This window comes from Tiliqua scincoides, chromosome 11, assembly GCF_035046505.1.
Source record: "Tiliqua scincoides isolate rTilSci1 chromosome 11, rTilSci1.hap2, whole genome shotgun sequence".
Lineage (NCBI taxonomy): Eukaryota > Metazoa > Chordata > Lepidosauria > Squamata > Scincidae > Tiliqua > Tiliqua scincoides.
The window spans coordinates 3309500-3330271 of record NC_089831.1 but is presented as its reverse complement, the minus strand read 5'-3'; the positions used below and the strand labels follow the sequence as shown (position 1 = coordinate 3330271).

At 46.8% G+C, this 20772-nt stretch overlaps 1 protein-coding gene across 1 annotated transcript in view; it reads left to right on the top strand.

Annotated features, from left to right (window-relative positions):
- TGFA (transforming growth factor alpha) overlaps positions 1-20772 on the top strand; it is a 58524-nt gene that overhangs the window by 31421 nt on the left and 6331 nt on the right. The window contains exons 3-4 of the mRNA XM_066639639.1: positions 800-885; positions 20073-20106. Of these exons, the coding sequence (XP_066495736.1) occupies positions 800-885; positions 20073-20106 (120 nt within the window). The remainder of the gene's footprint in view (positions 1-799; positions 886-20072; positions 20107-20772) is intronic.

The window sequence follows — 20772 nt, the reverse complement described above, 5'->3', positions numbered from 1 at the left end:
ATGAAATTCATAAAGGGCTTTAGCTATCCTCCCCCCCCCCCCCCGGCAACATTCAGGAAAGAAAGCGCGACATGCTTTATAACAATCTTGTTTCACAGCTAAATTATGAACAAGTGACGCAATTGGATTCTGAGCCTAGGGCCATCTCTTTGACCTCGGCGCGGATCACCAAGGCCTTATGCAGTAAGAGGTCTTTCCTATCTCAGCGGGATATTTTACTAGGATATTTTCCCCACCACCAGTCTGCGATTTTTTTAATGGCAGATACCAGGGGTTGAATATGGGGGACTTCCCAAGTGTGAAGGGAGGCCCTTTCTACAAGGTACACTTTGCCTCGTGCAGAACACACCAACTGCATCTCACAGGAGTGAGATATGAACTCGCATCTCTTGCTTTGCATTTCAGTCTGCCACTGGCTTATCGTATGAGTGTGAATGGAGTCACTCTAATTCCCCTTCTGTGGATGCTAAAAAGGCAGGCCTTATCCAAATGAAAGACTTCCTGGAACTGGCTGACAATCACAAGCGAAATCGGTTAGGTTCTTTGAGTGACTTTGGTGTCCTTTCTGGGTATGGTTAGGCTGGTTTCCTTGCAGCTCCAGAAACGTGGAGATCAAAGGCCAGAGCGTGCTTTACAGGAGGCAGGGTCTGTGCGCAAGTGAATCTGTCTGCTACTAATCAGAAAGATGTTCTCCAGCTGGGGGATTTATTGTGCAGAGAGGAAAGTGGTTGGTTTCTTGTCTTGAACATGGACTTCCAGCTTTGTGTGATGTGTCATGTGAGCCTGCTCCTCCATGTAGCACTGAAGGGCTCTATCTCCGATGTGGGAGAAGTCTGCGATGTGTGGAAATCCCAGCATGTGGGCTCTTCACTGCGCCTAGCAATTGTAGGTGTTTGTCTTGATCCTTTTGGAAAGAACCACATGTCTGGGAATACCTTCATTTGGGCTGAGCAAAATGACATGCAGTCTTGAGCAGCAGGTTTTGAGCTCTCCAGAACTCTCTTCACCAACTCTCACCACCAACATTAAGTAGATGTTGGCGGTGGAGCCCAGCATGACACCAGAACCTCAAATCTGAAATTTATAGTGGATGGAGTTTTACAGACATAATTTGAGTAGCTTCATTCAGTGTCAGACGTGGATTTTGGAGTGTGCCCAGGGCTTCTGGGAGAGAGAAACAATAGTGGCTGGTTTACCCTATCCCACTCCTATTTTAAAAAAAGAACATCTAGCTCTTGTTTTTAACTTTGTTAAAAAAAAGACTTGCCACTCTGTTGCTGCTTATAGTTTGCATGGAGCTTTTCACAAGAGAGAGACTGTGGCCAAAACAGTCCCCCAATATATAAACTAGGAGCAGCAATACCAAACCAATGCACAGTGGGCCCTCCTTATCCACGGGCTAGGATATTTCCGTATCCACGGATTTCAGTATCCACAGATGCTGAGCCCACAACTGGAGGGCCTTAGAAGGCCTCTTGGACACATCAGGAAGGCACTTGTGGTTTGTGCCAGAGACTTCTGGTTGTGTCCAGAGGTCTTCTGAGAGCCAACCATGTATTTAATTATTTGTGGCGTTTGGTATCTGCAGAGGGTCGTGGAATGAATCCCCTGCGGATGTGTAGGAAACACTATAGTATCAGACATCAGTGAGCATTTCAATAACATGTCAGTTACAATCTTGATTTCTTCCTAATCCAGTGTTTGTGCAGATGTGCCGCTACATTGATTTTCAGTGTTGCCCTCTGCAGGTTTTTGCACTCCTGCTGGCCTGGAGAATACGTGCCCCCTGGCAGTTGGAGATTGCCAGCCTTGTAGCCATCCTGTCAGTTCTACAGCCTCTGGAGGGGGGCCAAGTTCCCAATGCCAGGTATTGTCTGATGACTATCCAAGAGGTGTGCTGAGTGGATGCTGTCCTGCTATTTTCATTTATGTGAGACTATTAAAACCGGAGGAGCCTTTTCAACCTTGTCTGCAGCTGTCTTGACTTGGATAGTAAAAGTGGATGAGTCGGTTTTACAGAGGGCGAAACATGGCTGCTGGTCACCCCATCTACTCTCGGCTCTAGTGCTGCATCTTAACACTTTGTACTGTAGGTGATCCTGAGATCTCTTAAAGCTCTTAGCTGAAAGAGCATTTTCCAGACATTTGCAAGGCTTCTGGTGATGGGAAGACATCTAGCAAAACCTTGGTGTCTTAAGTGAAGTACAGTGGGCCCTATGTAACGAAACCTATGGGTAAAGAAATCCGCCAAGGAGAGAGCAGTGCCACAAAATTTACCTCCAAAGGTTGCAAAGAGCCCTCCTGGCCTCTTTGGAAAGCCTCCCAGACATGCCTGGAAGTCGCCATGCCTGGAAGTGCCTTCTGGTTGTGTCCAAGAGTTCCTCCAAGGCCCTCCAGTCGGGAACTGAGCAACCATAGATGCCAAGCCTGTGGATAAGTAGGGCCCACTGTTGGGTGTTGGGTGTCTTAAGTGAAGTACTGTATATCAGTGTTTCTCATACTGTGGGTTGGGATCCACTAGGTGGCTAGCAATCCAATTTCAGGTGGGTCCCCATGCATGTCAGTGTATATTTTATTTTTTATATATTAGATTTGTTATGTGACTGTATTTGAGAAAATGTTACTGATCTGTCCTTTTAACGGGCTACTAGGTATATTCTTTCAACACTGATAATCAGTGGGGCTTACTCCCAGGTAAGTGTGGATTTCAGCATTAGGGATGTTTGGGGAATTTTTAAAAGCAGATCAGCAGCTACTTTGGAGAGTTAGGAGGTTTCTTCTTTATTTTAAATAAATATTTATATTATAAAATTTTAATTTACTTAATTAAGAGCATGTCGTATTGGGGTGTTAAAAATTTCCCTACTTCACTTCACCCACTTTAGGTGGGTCCTAATAGATTTTCATTCTAAAAAGTGAGTCCCAGTGGACTCACCGGGTTTGAGAACCACTGCTGTATATGCATGTGTAGGAAATAGCATCTTTGGTCACAGGAGTGGTCAAAAGTTTCCTTTGGAGGGGTCTGGTGCTGTTGATTGCATACTGTCTTATGCAGCATCAGACAGGTCCAGTATTGACTGGTCCAGCAACCCCCTGTTTATTTATTTATTTAATTTTTTAATAACTTGCCTTTCCCATCTAAGGGCCTGGAAACGAATGGGCAGCCAGTGCAGCCGTTGGAGAAGCAGTCCGACAGAGTCAAATCACCTACCTCCAGTAACCACATGGGCTGCCGCATTCTGCACTATTTGCAGTTTCCGAACCATCTTCAAGGGCGGCCCCACATAGAGCGCGTTACAATATTCTGAGCTCAATGTCACTGTGGCGTGGATCACTGTGACCAGGTCTGCACAATCCAAGTACGGCCACAGCTGGTGCACCAGCCGAAGCTGAGCAAAGGCCCCCCTAGCCATAGCCACCACCTGGGAATCCAGGAGCAGCTGTGAGTCCAGGAGGACCCCCAAGCTGCAGGCCTGCTCCTTCAGGGGGAATGCAACCCCATTCAACTCAAGTCAATACTCCAGCACCTGCATCGAGGATTTCCGAACCAGGAGAGCCTCTGTCTCATCCGGATTTAATTTCAGCTTGTTAGCCCTCATCCAGATCCTCACTGCTTCCAGACAGCGCTCCAGGACCTCAACCGCCGCCCTGGAGTCTGGAGGAAAGGAGAGAGAGAGAGAGCTGGGTGTCGTCAGCATATTGATGGCACCCCACTCCAAACCCCCGGATGACCTCTCCCAGCAGTTTCATGTAGATGTTAAATAGCATGGGGGACAGGATTGAACCCTGTGGCACCCCGCACCTCAAGGGCCAGGGTGTCGAACAGGCATCCCCTGGCATCACCATCTGGGACCGATCCTTCGAGTAGAAGAGGAACCACCATAATACAGTGCCTCCAACTCGGCCATTCGGCCCAGAAGGATACCGTGGTCAATGGTATCCAAAGCTACTGAGAGGTCCAGCAGGACCAACAGGGACGCACTTCCCCTACCCAGCCCCCAGCGTAGCCTCTGTTCTCAGCCAGAGGTTCATCCAGGGGGATAATTTGGAGAAAACTATGTAGAAAATTCAACACATTTTCAAGTCTCCCTGGTCAGCAAACCACCTTCTCTTTCTCCAAGCAGGTCTTTACTCACACTAGAGCAGTGGTTCCCAATTTTTTTTGACTTGCGGCTTCCTTGACCTACAATTGGCTGCGGCTCCCATGAGGGCTACAATCCTATACACTGTATAGGACAGCAGGTTTTTCATGAAGATTCCACAGGTCCCTTGGCTGGTTTCCTTGGCTCCCCAGCAAGCCATGTATGGCCTATAGTTTTGGAACCACATCACGTAGAGGGTTAGGCTTTGAAAAGTGGCATATTCTTTCCTCCCTCTTTAGTTTTTGGTGGAGGAGGGGGAGAAACTGATTCACTGTAGGCAGCTGTTGTGCTAGAAAACTTGACATGCAACCTCTGCTTCTCATGTTGATAAATGTCAATGATGAAAGGTTGGTCCTTCCTGATCTCTTTGATGGCCTTTCAGTCAAATTCTGCTTCCAGATTCCATTGAAGTTGGAATTCAGCCCTTAAGTGTTTGGTAAAGAATCGAGAGACTGACTGCTGATCTGAGATGGAATGTTGTGTGTTTTGTAGGGGGAATCACTGCAAGGCTAAATAGGTTTATCAGTGATCCAGTGTGAAAGCAAATAAAAATATAACCAAGGTTAAAACCAGGATTAGAGTGGAAAAATGATCATCCATACTTCAGTAACACCGGCAGGCTGTGACTGGGCTAGTTTTGTGTTGGAAGAGGAGGGCGTAGCGTTCACTGTAAGTGTCCAGGAACATGTCTTGAAGTGTGTAAAACCATTTAGCTTGGAGCTGTAGGAGCCCCCCTGTTTGAGCACCAATAAGATTTGTTGCTCCTGTTTTGAGTGGCTTTACTGAGAAGGAACTGAGAATACAGTGTCTCCGTCTGGGACTTCATTGATTGCTCTTGTACCAGCACTGGCTTGGAAAGATGAAGATCTCCTCCTCAGGATCTATCTTGAAGCTCTGATTTGAAACATATCCCCAGGGTATGATTTGTGCTGAGTGATCCTGATCAGCAAACTTGTATCAATGATGGTCTTGTATTCTTAGCACTGCTTTCAAAGGAGTTGGAGATGAGCCACTGCACTGACTTAGAGACCTCTTGCTGATGTGTCAGATGCTTCTTTTGTAAGCAAGTAGAGCAGGTCTTGTGTGTTTGAGTCTGTCGAGAGTGCTTGAACCCAATCCAAAGTGATTGGGCGATTTTCAACCTCTTTCATCTGATGGCACACTGACAAGGTGTTAAAAATTGCCAGGACACACTATCAGTTTTGACAGTTGACAAGACACACCATGCTGCTGCGAGGGGGGCTCACACCCCCAAAAGGCCTTATTAACAAATGCCCCTCCCCCAAACTCCTGCGGCACATCTGTGGACCATTCTTGGCACACCAATGTGCCGCGGCACATCGATTGAAAACTCCTAGCCTGCAAGCTGGACAGATGAAATGCAATACAGGAATCCGTGTCTATGAATAGAAAGTCTCCATTCGAAAGGGTGTAGGCCAATATTGACAAAGGACTAGCATTTCACTGTTGCATCTGGTTCAACACACTTCCTGTGTGCTCGGGTGGAGATGCCAGTCAATTGACTTGGTTGTTTGACCACAGCCAAGTATTTCAAGAATGTCTTGACTAGGTGGCAGGTGACTCTTGCTATCAGATGGCGCCCAGATTTGACTTCTGGCTTTACGGCCCTGAAGGCTCACTCTCTCTGCCATGTGCTGCAACTGCATGGCTTTTTATTGTTCAAAAATGGACTTGGCTTTTTATTGTTGAGGTGTGTGGGTGTATGCAGTTAAACACAATCTATAACTGTCTGGGCTCACTCTGGGATTCCTGGCCTCTCACCAGTAAAGCTTTTCCATCTCTTTTTCTTGTTGACATTGTCAAATGCAAATACCAGATTAGAATGTTGCGGTTTTGTTAGCAAAGCTGCCTTGGCTCTTTGGCACTGTCCCTGTTAGACTTTGGCTAGTGTCATGAATAGCTGTGAAGCCAGCTCAGGCCCTTTGGCCTCGCATTGTCTGCTCAGAATGGGCAGTGGTTTTGCAGCCACCCACAACTGGCTGCCAAGATGCTTTAACTAGTGATGCCAGGGGTTGAACCCAGAGCTGTCTATGTGCAAAGCTCCTGCTCTGCCTCCAAGCTAGCAGTTTTCAACCGGTGTGCTGTGAAAGGTTCACAGGTTTGTCATGGGAGTTTGGAGTGCAGTGGGTGAAAAATTGCTGGAAAAACTCTTCCGAGTTCCGTGGCTCTGTTTCTAGGGCAGGCTGTCTGCAGTGACAGACAGACAGTGGAGGAAGAGGGACAGACAGTTCGTGACAACAGTTGCCCTAGAAATAGAGCTGCAGAACCCGGAAGAGTCTCCCAGAAACTGGAAGTGACATCACAAGAGACGAAGACCATAGGATTTGAACCCAGATCTCTCAGTCCAGAGCTTATGCCAGCGCTTCCCAAACTTATCTGGGTCAGGGCACCCTTGCAGCCTCTTCTTCCTGGCTCTGCTGCCATCTTGGATCTCATGAAATCTTGCAAAATCCAAGGTGGTGGTGCCCCAATAATCACACGATTTCATGAGATCCAGGATGGTGGTGCCTGGGGGTACAGTTTGGAAGGGCCACCAGGGATATCCCACAGTTCCCCTGTGCAGGGCCTCAGAGAGGAATTTTATCAGGGGGTACAAAGTTTCTTTTGGGCCCCTTTGCAAAGGGAGAGGGTGAAACAGTGGGGGAGGGTGGTGATGGGCAAGCAGAATAGGGGCAGGGAGGGGGAAGCAGGGTGAAGGGAGGATAGAGACAGCTGGAAAAGTCTTTGGAGCCCAGGTTTACCCACCCATGTGGCATCAGTAGTGTCCCTAGCATCCCGTATGGGCAACAAGACTGAGTAGATAGGAAAATGTCAGATCCTAGGAAATTTCTGGGCCCCCTGCTTTGGCTCCTGGGCCCCCCTTTTGACCCTGGGCCCGGGTACAAATTACCCCCCTCTCCTAGGCCCTTCCCCTGTGAGTGTGCTGCAATGTCCTAAGGCAGTGATTCCCAAACTTTTTAGCCCCAGGACCCACTTTTTAAAGCAACACTCTGTTGGGACTCACTTACATTATCAGACTTTAAAAAGATCCAGAAAGAAATAATATTTTGTTTTATATATAGGTAATAATAACCAGAATGACCTCCAACATTTATCTCCCCTATATTTACACATGCTTGCTAACTGCAGGAATTTGGCTCTTTGCAGGGTAAGCAGCAGCTACAGAATCTGATTATCCTTAGGGCTTGAGGAAATTAGTTATCTGATCTTTCCATCACTCTTTGGCAACCCCCCAGAGCAGCGTTTCTCAAAAGCTGAGCAAGCTGCACTCCTTCAGTAAGTATTTGTAGGGGAGGGGCTAAGGCAGCAACACAAACCCCAGGATCGCATCGCTAAGGGGGGGCGAGGGGTGTGCTTTGCACTTACTTTTAACTAGGTAGGGCTGCTGGAGGCTGCAAGAGGTGTTGGGAGCCCTCCGCAACGCTGCTCAAGGTTTGGAATCTTCAGTAAAATTAGGCGTGAAGCACTTCCGTTGCACCTGCCTTTACTGGCAGTTCCAAGCCTCAGGGAGTGCTGCGGAGGGCTGTGCAGAGCTCCCTGTGCCTCCTGCAGCCTCCAACAGCCCTACCTAGTTAAAAGTAAGTGCAAAGGGGCCCCCCCTTAGGGAAGCGATCCTGGGCATCATGTTGCTGCTTCCCTCACCCCTTAAAGGGACGGGGAAAGCATTACATGAACCAGAGGGTTCCAACCCACAGTTTAGGAGCCACTGCCATAAGGCATCAAGACACACACTTTGGGAATCCCTGACTTATGCACTTGCTCATACTCTAACAATCCACTGTGGAGCCTGAATTAACTTCCTGGTCTTGCCAATGTGGCGAGCAGTTTTGACTCCTAACCTAGAATGGGCTAGATGAAATGCATCATTCATAACCTGCACAATAGTCCCTGGAATCAAAGGCACTAAATAATTTTATTCCCTGTGTGTATGTGTTTCCCCTCTGTCATAGAATGAGTGTGTTTTCATGAATGGCTTGAATTGAAAGCAATTGAAAGAGGGGGGAGAGAGAGGACTACAGACATGTCAACACTCTCCTCTTCTGGCAAGCTCAGAGCCTCATGAAGTACAACTTGTGTGGAGCACATGTGTAGGGGTCTTGTCTTTTGCGATCCATCACTTGAAATGATGGGGCTGTAACAGGCCGGATGTCTCGGGGGTTTTTTTTTCTTCATGCGTTGCCGAAGTTCAAAGCCAAACGACTTTGGAGGCTTGTAAGGGGCCAATTCATACATCCCTGATTATTTGCCCAGCACCGTCTTGAAAGGCATTGAGTGTCTCTTGGAAGGGATATTCGTAAATATCGCTCCTGGCAGCTGGATAAAAACCCCTTTTCAAGGCTGACGTTCAGCTTGAGTTTGGGAACGCCAGGCATGAAATTGGAGGAAGCTCTGTAATCCCCTAGCGTGAGGGGGAGATTTCCCCTTTTCAGAAGGCACTCTCAGTGGGGCAGACGTGAGCCAATCTAAAGATGTGCTTAAATTTAGAATCCGGCTTGAACACCTCTGCCTCACTCTTCAGGAGCACCTTGGGCCGTTAAATACCCAGGTTCAGGAATTTTTAACCTATGCCCTGGGTGGGCCCCTAGTATGCTTAAGAGTTGTTTTCTATATAATACCATCAAATGTCTGTGGTTTGCACTGGAAGGTACAGGTTTAATAGTGTTTAAAAGCTTTTAAACAATGCTAATGGGTATACAGGTGCCCCCTCCAGTATCCAATATATGCAGGTCCCTGGAACTGATCCCTTGCGGATACAGGGGCACACCTGTATGGAAGAAAAGCTAAAAGTGTAACCCTTTCCTTCCCACTTAGTTTAATGGCGGTTGATTGTTTTGTATTCCTTTCTTGGGGTCCTCTGTAAATGTTAAACCATCCAAGGGACAGTAAACCCTCTGCTACTGAATCCCTTTACATTTTTGGCTCCTGGCTGTTGGTATAAATTGTATGTTCTTCTATCAGAGAAGTTGGTGAGGCTTTGTAATGGCTTTGTTTACAAATGCAAAGCAAGTCCCCAGAGATGCCAAGTTGTTGGATGTGTTTCAGTGCCTGCTCCAAAAGTGTGAAATATTTGCAACCTTTATTACAGTAATTTCAGTAGCAAAGCAATTTGATCAAACACCTAGACAGTTTCAGTACCATAGTAGGGCACAACATGATGTCTAGAATGGAGGGGGAATGCAAGATATGCCCAGAGTTTAGAGGAAGTTGAAGAAGGTACTTATTGAACAGGGGGGAAAAAAGGATTCATGACACACACACCCCAAATGTACACACACACCCTCTTTTATCAGCAGCATTTGGAATGGGACTCTGAAATCCTGTCCTAGGGGATCAAAGACCAAAGTTCATCCAATCTGTGCATTAGCCTGTCACATAAAAGGATATCTAGAGGTCAGTAAATCCACTGTGTGTCTGCCAACGTCTCTGGAGTGGGTAGCCTTGCTGCTGGGGGTTACTGGAGTTGAAAGAAGCTTGGCAAAAGAGAAACTTCTCTGGAATCCCGTCTTTCTTCCCACTTCCCCTCCAGCCAAGATCTTCAGCTACAGATCCTCTACAGCAGTTTTCTCAAAATGCATCAAGGAGCCCTGGGGCTCCCTGAGATGCTTCAAGGGCTCCATGAGCATGCTGTTAAGTGGCTGCCCTCTGCCCCCTTCCCAGTTTGCACTGGGACTCCCTGAGACTCCACACTTGTGCCAGCAGAGTTCCCCAGGTCTCCTTTAGGAGTGTAAAGGGTTCTGGAGACTAAAAAGTTTGAGAACTGCTGCTGTCCAAGATAATCTGTTGACCAATTGATCAAGAGGCTAATGATTGAGAGATGGGTAGAAATCAAATAGAATTGCAAAGTGGGTGGGTATTCACCAGGTTTAGAGAACTAGATTGGAGGTGGAGAGATGCCTATTCCGTGTGGATCCTGCATTGCTGTGTGTTTTGTCAACTTCTTAATGCAAATATGGAAATGGTGGTTGTCTGGGGACAGATTGATTGCAGTCTCCAGACACAGCATATGACTCCTGGCCCAGCTACAGGGACTGGATGCGCTCATACATAATGCCCACCCAGGGTGGATCAATAGACCATGGAGGAGAGTGAGTGATGACAGAGAGAATTCTAGCTCAAAAATGTGGTCCCCTCAATGGAGATCCACATCTGGAAATGTATATCTGGAAGTAAATATAGCACATCTATAAGTAATTGCTTGGCGAGCACTCTTACCATACTTAACTTGTATAAAGTAAACACTGCACTCAAGAATAGGAGCAGTTAAGTTGTACAGTGAGTCCTCCTTATCCTCAGATTTCAGTATCTGTGGGGGCTGAGCCACAGTTGGAGGGTCTCAGCAGACCTTCTGGATGCAACTGAAAGTGACTCCCGGTCATGTCTGGAAGGTCCTCTAAGGCCTTCCAGCTGCGGATTTCATTATCCGTGGAATTCTGTATTCGCAGGAGGTCCCAGAATGGATCCCCTGCAGATACCAGGGGCCCACTGTGTCCTTAAGTCCAGTTTTCCTTTTAAAAAATAACTCTTGCTGTTCCTTCTCCCTATATTTACACTTGGGTCTAGAGTTTTTTAAAAACATATGCCATCAACAATGAATTTTGTGATATCCAGAAGACTGACAAATTATATTATTATTGCACATGTCTCACTCTTTAAACTGGAGTCTGTGGATCTTGGGCTTGAGGGAATTCATGGAACCCTCCCCCCCGTCTGAATTTTTCCAGGAAGGAGGTCCATAGCTTTCATGACATCAGGGGCATCAAACTCATACAGCAGGTTGAATAGCATTCACGGTGCCTGCAGAGGAGCGCTCTTAAGAAAGGAGATTTAAGAGGAGGAACACTTTTACGAAACTGAAGTGTGGCAAGAGCTGGACAAGGAGGATTCTGTACAAGAGGAAGCTCCCCCAGTATGCTACAGTCAGAGGCCTCGAAGCCCTGACACCCAGACCCTCCACAGGAGAAGGAACAGGGGCATGAAGCCACCAGCGCCTCCTCCTCCGGGAAGAACCCAGAAGTGACTGCCTCGTGCTGCTTATGGTTCTCACAGAGGAGGGGTTGCTCTCTGTGACGGCTTTGGGCTCCCCATTCCTTCTTCCGTGGAGGCTCCTTCTTGAAGGAATGCCACTTGAAGGGGAGCCTCCACAGGAGAAGGAATGGGGTGTGCCATGCTACCACAACAAGCGCCCCCTCCTTTGGGAGAACTGTAAGTGGCACAAAGCAGTCATGGCACTCCCTTGGCATAGCTCCGAGGGCAGGTGCCCCATAGGCTCTAGCCTTGTTATGCCTCTGGCTGCAGCCCCCTCCCTGATTTTGTTAATAAGAGATCAGGGGAAAAGAACTAAAACAGCAGTGCAGAAACCACTCAGAGAACCACCCCCTTCTCCCCCTCTCCCTGCCAATACCATGCCCCTATTCAACACATCCTGAACCCTTTTAAAGCGGAGGACCGTCAGCTGACATGGAAAACAGTATCCTGTTTTGCAGATGAAGACCTTGTCTAAAAAGCCCTCCCATCTCCATTTCAAAGCCTGTTCAAGTTCCGGTTCCAATAAGTTAATGGCAGACCCCGCAGCAGAGCTAATTTGAAACACACATCTTGGAAATGTTTTCAGGGAGGCCCTGGAAGGCATTAAGCAGCTTTGAAAAGGAGACCCACATTTCCCCAAGGAGTGGCTTTGTTCCAGTCCTGTGTTCCCAAGAGAACCCAAAAGGGAGTCAAGTACAGGAGCTGCGCACTGCAGTCAAACATTTGTTTTTTATTATTAATAGAGCATTGTCAACACTTGGCACTTCACATGAAGAGGGAAAACAGATCTGTGCCCCGAGAGGCTTCCAATCTAGAGACTGATACAGAGCAAAGATAGGGGAAGTTGTTCTGGTTACAAGCGATTAAAGCTCGTTATGCTCCAGGTGCCCTGCCAACTGACATTTGGGGGGTGCCCCCCACAAGGCCTTCTCAGTGGTGGCACACATTGAATGCTTTCTCCAGGATGCCTTGTCTCACCCCGCACTGAGTGGATCAACAATTTCACATGCCCCTTTCTCCATAGCAGGTGGGTGGCACCTTTGGTGAGGTGATTAGTGAATGTTGATGGTGCTCTGAGGAGGTGCGCTGAATGGTCTCTGAGCACAGCCAAGCTCTACACTTCTCACTCCAGTTCCAGTTCAGAAGGAGGTTACGGGGACTGCACTTGACCAAGCACAGCACATCAGCTGTCCTCTCTTGTTCCATAGCAGGTGGGTAGTACAGGCGAAGGAAGTTGGTCACACTTGACTGAAGTGTCTGAACATTCCCCAGTTGAGTATGGCCCAAGGCACATTGCCTTTCCCTCACTTAGTCTAGAAAAAGACAAAAACTTGGCTCTTCAAGGAGACATTTGGGGCTAACAGATTTCGGTGTATGTTCTGCTGCTACCTGCTATTGTGGCCATTCCCCTTTTATTGATGGTGGCTGTGGTTGTGTCCGGCTTTGCTTGAGTTACTTATTTGATGACTTATTGTATTGGCAGCCTTCAGTCTCGAAAGACTATGGTATCGCGCTCTGAATGGTGGTTCTGGCACAGCGTCTAGTGTGGCTGAAAAGGCCAATCCGGGAGTGACAATCCCTTCCACACCGGGAGCAAGTGCAGTCTGTCCCTGGTCTGTCTCCCTGACTATGGGCCTTCCTTCTTTGCCTCTTAGCCTCAGACTGTTGGCAAAGTGTCTCTTCAAACTGGGAAAGGCCATGCTGCACAGCCTGCCTCCAAGCGGGCAATCACAAGTGGTTCTGTTGTGTGAACGATTTCTTGTGAGCTCCTTTACAGTGCACTGCAAGATTAATCAGGGTAAAACATTTTTAAAAACCAAACTGTTCAGGGTCTTGTCTTCCACGTTTGCTTTTGTGGTTGTTCTATCAGTGTACATGGTGTCTCTTGAGAAAAAGGAGGGTAAGTGCCTTGGGGCAAGGGTTTGTTTAAAAATCTAAATGTTGACAATGGGTAAAGTTAGGATAACGACTGATGAATGTGAGCAGGGGCAGTTAGGCTGGGATCTTAAGTGCAAACACAACAGTGGAACTTGCTCTTAAGTAAACCTACTTAGGAGTGTGCTAGTCTGGCCCATTCATGAGGCCAACTGAATGAGGCCAACTTGCCTGTGGATTTGGTGAAAGTTGCCCATCTGTCTGCCTGTGGGACTCCAGTACTCTCCTTCTCTTTCCGCTCCCTGGAGTGGGAAAGGAAGAAGAAACATGGAGGGAAGGAAAGTGCTGAGCTGCAACATTGGAAAGTAGGAGGAACAGAGGCTGGTACAGCATCAGGTAAGGGGGGGTCGCATTTGGCCTGCTGCATCTGGTGTTGGTCAGTCTTTGGGAGTGGGCTGCTGCTGTGGCATAACTTCATATCAGTTGGGGGAAAGAGCCAAGGGGTGATATCAAAGGCTTCACAGAAGAGAGATGAAATTTTGAGAAGGATTTGGGGAAAAAAGAGAGGCAACTCCATGTTGTTCTGGAAGGGAGTTTAGGCATTAGGGATCCATTTTTTCTAGTCAAACTGTGCAAGACGATTTGCGCTTTGCAAGAAGAATTCAGCAGAGGGCTTCTCGGAAGGGCACTGCTGTGGTCTAATGTGGCAACAGGAAGTTTTGCAAATATTTACTGGAGTGTGAGCACCACAAAAAAAAATGGTGTTCCATCACACCGCCCCAACTATGGTTGCATTCTTTTTTTCACTTCTAGTGCTGCAGACCTTCCAGCATGCTTGGATTGAGTTGCTTTTTTTTAGGTTCCAGCGCTCTAGAATTTCTCCGAGCGAGCTTGGAGCTAGAAAAGATGGCTCCCGCAATGCTTATGCCTCTTCCACCTATTTTCCTATCTAAAGAATGGAGGAACTCGAAAACAATAGTGTACAGAGTGCACAGAAACAACATGGCGAGACTCCATACAATTGATTTTAATGAGGAGACATCATTTTGTTTTTAAAAATTAACCATGCTGGAAGCTGGCTAGGAGCATATTGGAAACATCACTTCCGCCTATTTCCCTAGCTGAAAAAAGAGCGCAACCTACGAATCCAGATTCTGGTGTGAATTCTGTTTAGCTGGATCAAGAGGAATCAGGGATGTCTTGGTGAGTATGGTGAACTTTATCCCCACCTTGTAGCTTGTGGGAGGGAATGGCTTGCGGAAGGCCAACTGGGGAGTTCATGGCAGAGGCAAGGTTTGGACTGGAGGAGGCCTGACTCAGATCTTGCACTCTGAACTTCTAGGCTTCACCAGCTCCCTGAAGAATACTTGCTAGGACAGTGTTTTTCAATCTTGTTCCCCTCCCCATGTACCACTTGTCATTATCTAATTATCTTAAGTACCACAGCAAATAACTGGCAATGATGTCATCGTCAGTTACTTCCTGATTGGGAGGCCCGATGCCACATGACAAGCAGCGGTAAGAGGCTCAGGCAAGCGGGTGGGCTTTTTCAAGCACATGAAAACCGTGCACTGGAGCTCTGCCTGCCATGCTGAGCTTCTTCCTGCTGTTTGTTCCATGGTGGTCTCACTGCCAGCCTGCAGGTGTCCCCTAGGAGGGATTGTACCACTGGACCACACTTCAAAGACCATCAGTGGTACACAAACCACCAGTTGAAAAGTGCTGAGTGAGGGAGTCCAGTTGATCTCAGTGAGACTTGCATATGTGTAAACATTGTGCAGCAACACTACATACAAATTTCCTTTCATGGACTGAGTCCCAATCCTATCCAACTTTCCAGCACCAGTGCAGCCACAATGCAGCCCCAAAGTAAGGGAACAAATGTGCCCTTAATGTGAGGAGGCCTCCATGACTGCTCCACCACCACAGGATGCAGCACAAACCCTGTTGGCATGGCTGTGTCAGTGCAGAAAAATTGGATAGGATTGGGCTGTTAATACTGGAGAACTGTCACTGCCCACCGAGTGTACACGGATGTCATCCATGTCCTTCCAGTTTCTGGGCCTGATGTTTTGGGTTGTGCCCTGGAAAATCTGAAGTCAGCTCTCCACAAGTGTGGTGACAGCTTCTGCCAGTCGTATGCATGCTTTGGGTGTGATCGTCGTGAACTCCCCTTGCATAGTGTCCATGATGCCCCGCTCGTTCCTCCCTCCACTGCCTAGGAACTGTTTTGAAGATGTCTGTTTGGAGACTACAAAAGGATCATCTGCTTGGGTACCGCTTTACAAAGTGAGAGAGCACAAAGCTACATTTCCTGTCTTCCTGTGACAAAATAACGTGCCCTTCTGTTCTTCTGCAATGTCTTGTTGCTGAAATGGACTGGTCAATTTGTGATCTAGATTCGGCAGTGTAGTCACTTGGCTGACTTTGCATGGGACTAGGTAGGGGAGCATTAGGGAAAAGTAAAGTACATCCTTCACTTGTGTACACAAGTGTAAGTACACAGTAGAGGAAAGGAGTTGTGGCATCTTGGAGACCACAGGTTTGTTGTGACCTCTTGTTGATCGGTCCACAGTAAATGTTTTAACCAAAGTGCCACAGGCCTCTCTGTGGTTGCTGCTACCAACGGGCAACCCTTTTGGAAATAGTTCTCTGGTCTGGGTTATCAAGCTGCAGATAGAGGCAGAACCGTAAGGAATTCTTTACTTAGACTGACCAATACGTCAATCTATGGGCCAAACCCTAACCAACTTTCCAGCACTGACATAGCTGTGCCAACGGGCCATGTGCTGCATCCTGCAGTTGGGGGGGGGGTCAGTGGCCTCCTCAAGGTAAGGGAATGTTTGTTCCCTTATCTTGAAGCTGCATTGCCCTTACCTCGCTGCTGGAAAGTTGGTTAGGATTACACCCTAAATCTTCCACTGGTGGAGCCTATTTATGCGTGTGAGTTCCGTTCCCTGACCCTACGCGAAAAAAACGCATTGTACTAAATTGCATAGAGTTACGCAAATACACTGCAGCCTGACACTTGGGGATGGAAGGAAACGAAGGCAGCTGTTCTCAATCGCCTCCCCCTCTCCTCCTCCCTGTACTCGGCCCTCCCTGTTGCCAGCTGTCCCAGCTTCTTTCAAGCTTTCAAGATCTACTTTTTTCTTTTTCTTTCTAGAATTCAAAGATATACCAAGCAGAACCCTAGTGTGGGGTGGTGGTGGTAGAGTTGAATGCAAAATGGCAACTCAGGGAAGTGGAGCCAGTTTCTTCCTGCACTCCATGAGCCCCTCCCCCCAAGCTGGAAAGATGTGTAGGTGGAAATAGTCATTGAAGTTACTTCAGGTCTGGGATTCTTACAGCCCAATCCTATGCATGTCTACTAAAAAGTAAATCCCATTGTGTTCAGTGTTCAATCGGTCCCAGACAACCACGGATACAACTGCAGCATTAACAGCCTATTTTTTAGGAGTGGAAAAAATAGCTGCTTGTTTACTTGCAATGAAAAAAAAACCTATATACAATGGGCCCTCCATATCCACTGGGGTTTGGTTCCAGAACCCTGCACAGATACCAAAATCCACAGGTGTTTAAGTCTTCAGAAATCATGCTGACAAAAGGGTATAAATTTGTGGAAATTCTGTGAGTTCATGTAAATTGTGCAATTTGTGTAAATTTCCTATCGCCCAGTGTTTCTCAAACTGGGTCAGGACCCACTAGGTGGGTTGTGAGCCAGTTTCAGGAGGGTCCCCATTCATTTTGATGAGTATTTTATTTTTAATAGATTTGATGCTATGGTGGTATGTGATTGCATTTAATGAAATGTCACAGACCTGTACTTCTGATAGGCTACTAGGTATATGATTTAACAATGATAGTCAGTGGGGCTTACTCTCAGGTAAGTGTGGATTGCAACCCTTGGAATGTTTGGGGAATTTTTAAAAAACAGATCAGCAACTTCTTGGGAGGGTTAGGAGGGTTCTTCTTTATTTGAAATAAATGTTTAAAATGTACTTATTGTAAACTTTTACTTTACTTGATTTGATTTTTGTTGTATGGGGGGGGGGTGTTAAAATTTTTCCTGCTTGATGAGTTGATCAATAGAACCCAACATGGATTTGTCAAATATAAATCTTGCCAGACAAATCTCATCTCCTTTTTTGATCAGGTTACTAACTTACTGGACTGTAGGGAATGTGGTAGATGTAATATATCTTGACCTCAGTAAAGCTTTTGACAAGATCCCACATGACATCCTAATCAGCAAGTTGGTAAAATACAGGTCCAACGATACAGTCATTAGATGGATTCACAACTGGTTGGACAGCCGTACACAGAGGGTGTTTGTCAATGGCTCCATGTCAACCCTGAGGGAAGTTTTGAGTGGGATACCCCAGGACTCTGTCTTGGGCCTGGTTTTCTTTAATATCTTCATCAATTACTTGGATGAGGGGATACAAGGGATTCTCATCAAATTTGCGGATGACACCAAACTGAGAGGAATAGCAAACACAATAGAAGACAGTAGAAGCCTTCAGGAAGACCTGGACAAAATGGAATACTGGGCTGAAATGAATAAGATGAAGTTCAACAGGGATAAATGCAAAGTTCTGCACTTGGGCAAAAACAACCAAAGATGCAGATATAAAATGGGAGATACCTGGCTTGGCAGCACTACATGTGAACACTACATGTGGAGTTGAGGTGGATCACAGGATGAACATGAGTCAGCAGTATGATGCGGCTGCAAAGAAGGCAAATGCAATTTTAGCCTGCATTAACAGAACTGCAGCTTCCAAGTCACGAGAAGTTGTGGTTCTGCTTTACTCTGCACTGGTTAGACCTCATCTGGAGTATTGTGTCCAATTCTGGGCACCCCACTTTAAGAAAGATGCAGCCAAACTGGAGCAGGTTCAGAGGAGAGCGACGAGGATGATCAGGGGGCTGGAGGACAAGCCCTACGAGGAAAGGTTGAGGGAACTTGGCATGTTCAGCCTGGAGTAGAGAAGGGGATATGAGAGCTCTCTTCAAAAACCTAAAGGGCTGTCATATGGAAGAAGGGAATAATTTATTCTCAGCTGTCTCTGAAAGCAGAACTAGAACCAACAATTACAAACGGCAAGAGAGGACATCAGGAAAACATTCCTGATGGTCAGGGCAGTTCGGCAGTGGAACAGATTGCCGAGAGAGGTGGTGGGCTCTCCCTCACTAGAGATATTCAAGCAGAGGCTCGACAGGCACCTCAACAGGTGCCTCAACCGATGCTCTAAGATAGGGGTGTCAAACTTGTTTCATATCGACTGCCGAATAGCATTCATGATGGCTGCTGAGGGCTGCAAGTGATGTCATTAGGCAGGAAATGATGTCATTAAACAGGTCATAACAAAAAATAAGCACTTTTTCTCACTTAGGAACTCTTTAGCTTTAAGTGACAGAAGAGAAAATATGCAAATCTTTTCAATCTTTTCAAATATGCAAATATTTAAAGATATGGGAGAGTCCAATTTTCATGTGGGCTGCCCTTTCAGAAGTAACACCTCAGCACTGCTCAGCAGATGAGAGCCTGAGGGCCAGATAAAAAGCTTCCGCGGGCCGCATCCAGCCCCTGGGCCTTATGTTTGACATCCCTGCTCTAAGAGGATTTCCTGCCTGAGGCAGGGGGTTGGACTAGATGACCTATTAAGTCCCTTCCAACTCTACGATTCTATGTCACTTCTGGCCATGACATCACTTTCCGGTTAATGACATCACTTCCAGTGGTCCCCGACAGATTGCCATTCTAAAAGGTGGGTCCCGGTGCTAAAACATTTGAGAACCACTGGCCTAAAGCGTAAGTAATTTGCCCAAATTTGCTAAAGCGTAAGTAATTTGCCTGGGCAGGCACCAGGCAAACATCAGCAGGCTGCATCAGCAGCATACTTGAATTTTTTAAATATGTTTTTGATCTGTGGTTGATTAAATCCGTGGATGTGGAGCCTGCGGATGGCAGTCTCACTGTACTGCCTTTTTGACTTCAGAAAGGCAATTGGAACACTTTTATGACTCAAAAATAAAGACATCAGCACAGCAAAGAAACAAAACGTAGAATCAAAAGGCAAACAATTATGCCTTGTTAATTATCCAAAGACCGATGTTGTGCCTTGACAATTTTAGTACTTTGTTGGTGTGCCATGAGATGCAAAAGGTTGAAAACCTCTGCTTTAGGAGTTGGTTTGCTGATTTACTGCAAATCATCCGGCAATGTATTGGTAGATACCAGCCTACCTTCTGCACACTCAAGGAGAACATGATGTAGATGCTTATCTTATTCCAAAGAAGAATTTAGTCCTGAGATGCATGGTGTTGAAATGAATCATGCGTTGCCTTCTTTCTGGAGAGGGATATGTTCCTAGCACTGCAGTTTCTTTTTTTTTTCCTCCTTCCACAGAACCATGTGTTATGTAATCTGTGCATGGACAGCTGTTGCTCTGGTCTCTGCCCCTGAGCTTGCATTGCGCTGGTGCCAAATCTTCATGCCATTGTGACACAGTTCATGCCCTCTCTCGACTCAGAATGTTGATGTGGGTGAGGGCCGGTTCCCCTTTCATAGTTATTCTGAGCATCGCGGCTGTTGCACTGTTCACCAGCCTCCCACAATCACATGTGAAACGCCGTGGGGTGCGCATGCTGTGTTTTTGCTTTTATGCCGTTTTTAGTGCTGCATTATTGTTTGGTTATTGGTCATGATTCTTGTGGTGTGGTGTGTTTCTTTTTAAATGCATGTGTTGCTTGGAGTATGTTTGTGGACAAGCAGGCTAAAAATGAACATGGAGAGAGGGTGTGAAGGGATGGCAGCAATCTCCATCACAGTTAAGGGGAATTAACCTTCTACAGCAGTGTTTCTCAAACTGTGGGACCCACTAGGTGGGTCGTGAGTCATTTCAGTGTTTTATTTTTAATATACTAGACTTGCAGACAGGTAGCAGGGCAGGAGGTCTGGTCTAGAGGGTAGAGCCTCCATTTGCCTGGGGACATCCACAGGATCAGGCCATAGGTCCTTCTACTTCAGCTTCCTGTATCTCACAGCGGCCCACCAAATGCCCCAGGGAGCACACAACAGCAAGCCCTCTGCGCAGTTGTCTGCTATCACCTGGAGGCAAGGTGGAAGCTGCCCTTTGGTCCTGCCTTCAGTCTTCCTGATGATGTCCAGCACTCTACAGGTGCAGCACTGGTGGATGAAGAGAGATAGACAATTTGTAACTACAGACAGTTGCCCTAGAAAGAGTTGCAGAATCCAGAAGAGTTTTTCAGTGATTTTTTTTAATTGCTGTGCTTCAAACTCACACAGCACACCTGTGGACCTTTTGTGGCACACCAATGTGTCGTGGTACACTCATTGAAAGTCACTGCCTTCAGAAGAAAGGCAGAAGAAGAAAGGCAGGCACTGCCTTCAGAAGAAAGGCAGGGTACAAATTCGGTTGTGTCTGCCTGCTGCTCCTGTTTTATCTGGGGACCCCATTGACCTCTCAGAATGTTCAGGAATGTGTTCAGCATGGACCAGGAGTGCCCAAAGTTTTTGGCAGGAGGGCCACATCAGCTCTCTGACACTGTGTCAGGGAAAAAAGAATTAATTTACATTTAAAATTTGAATAAATTTACATAAGTTTACATAAATGAATATATTAAAGATGAACTTATATGAATGAATGAAGGTCTTGCAATAGCTCAAGGCCTATAAAAG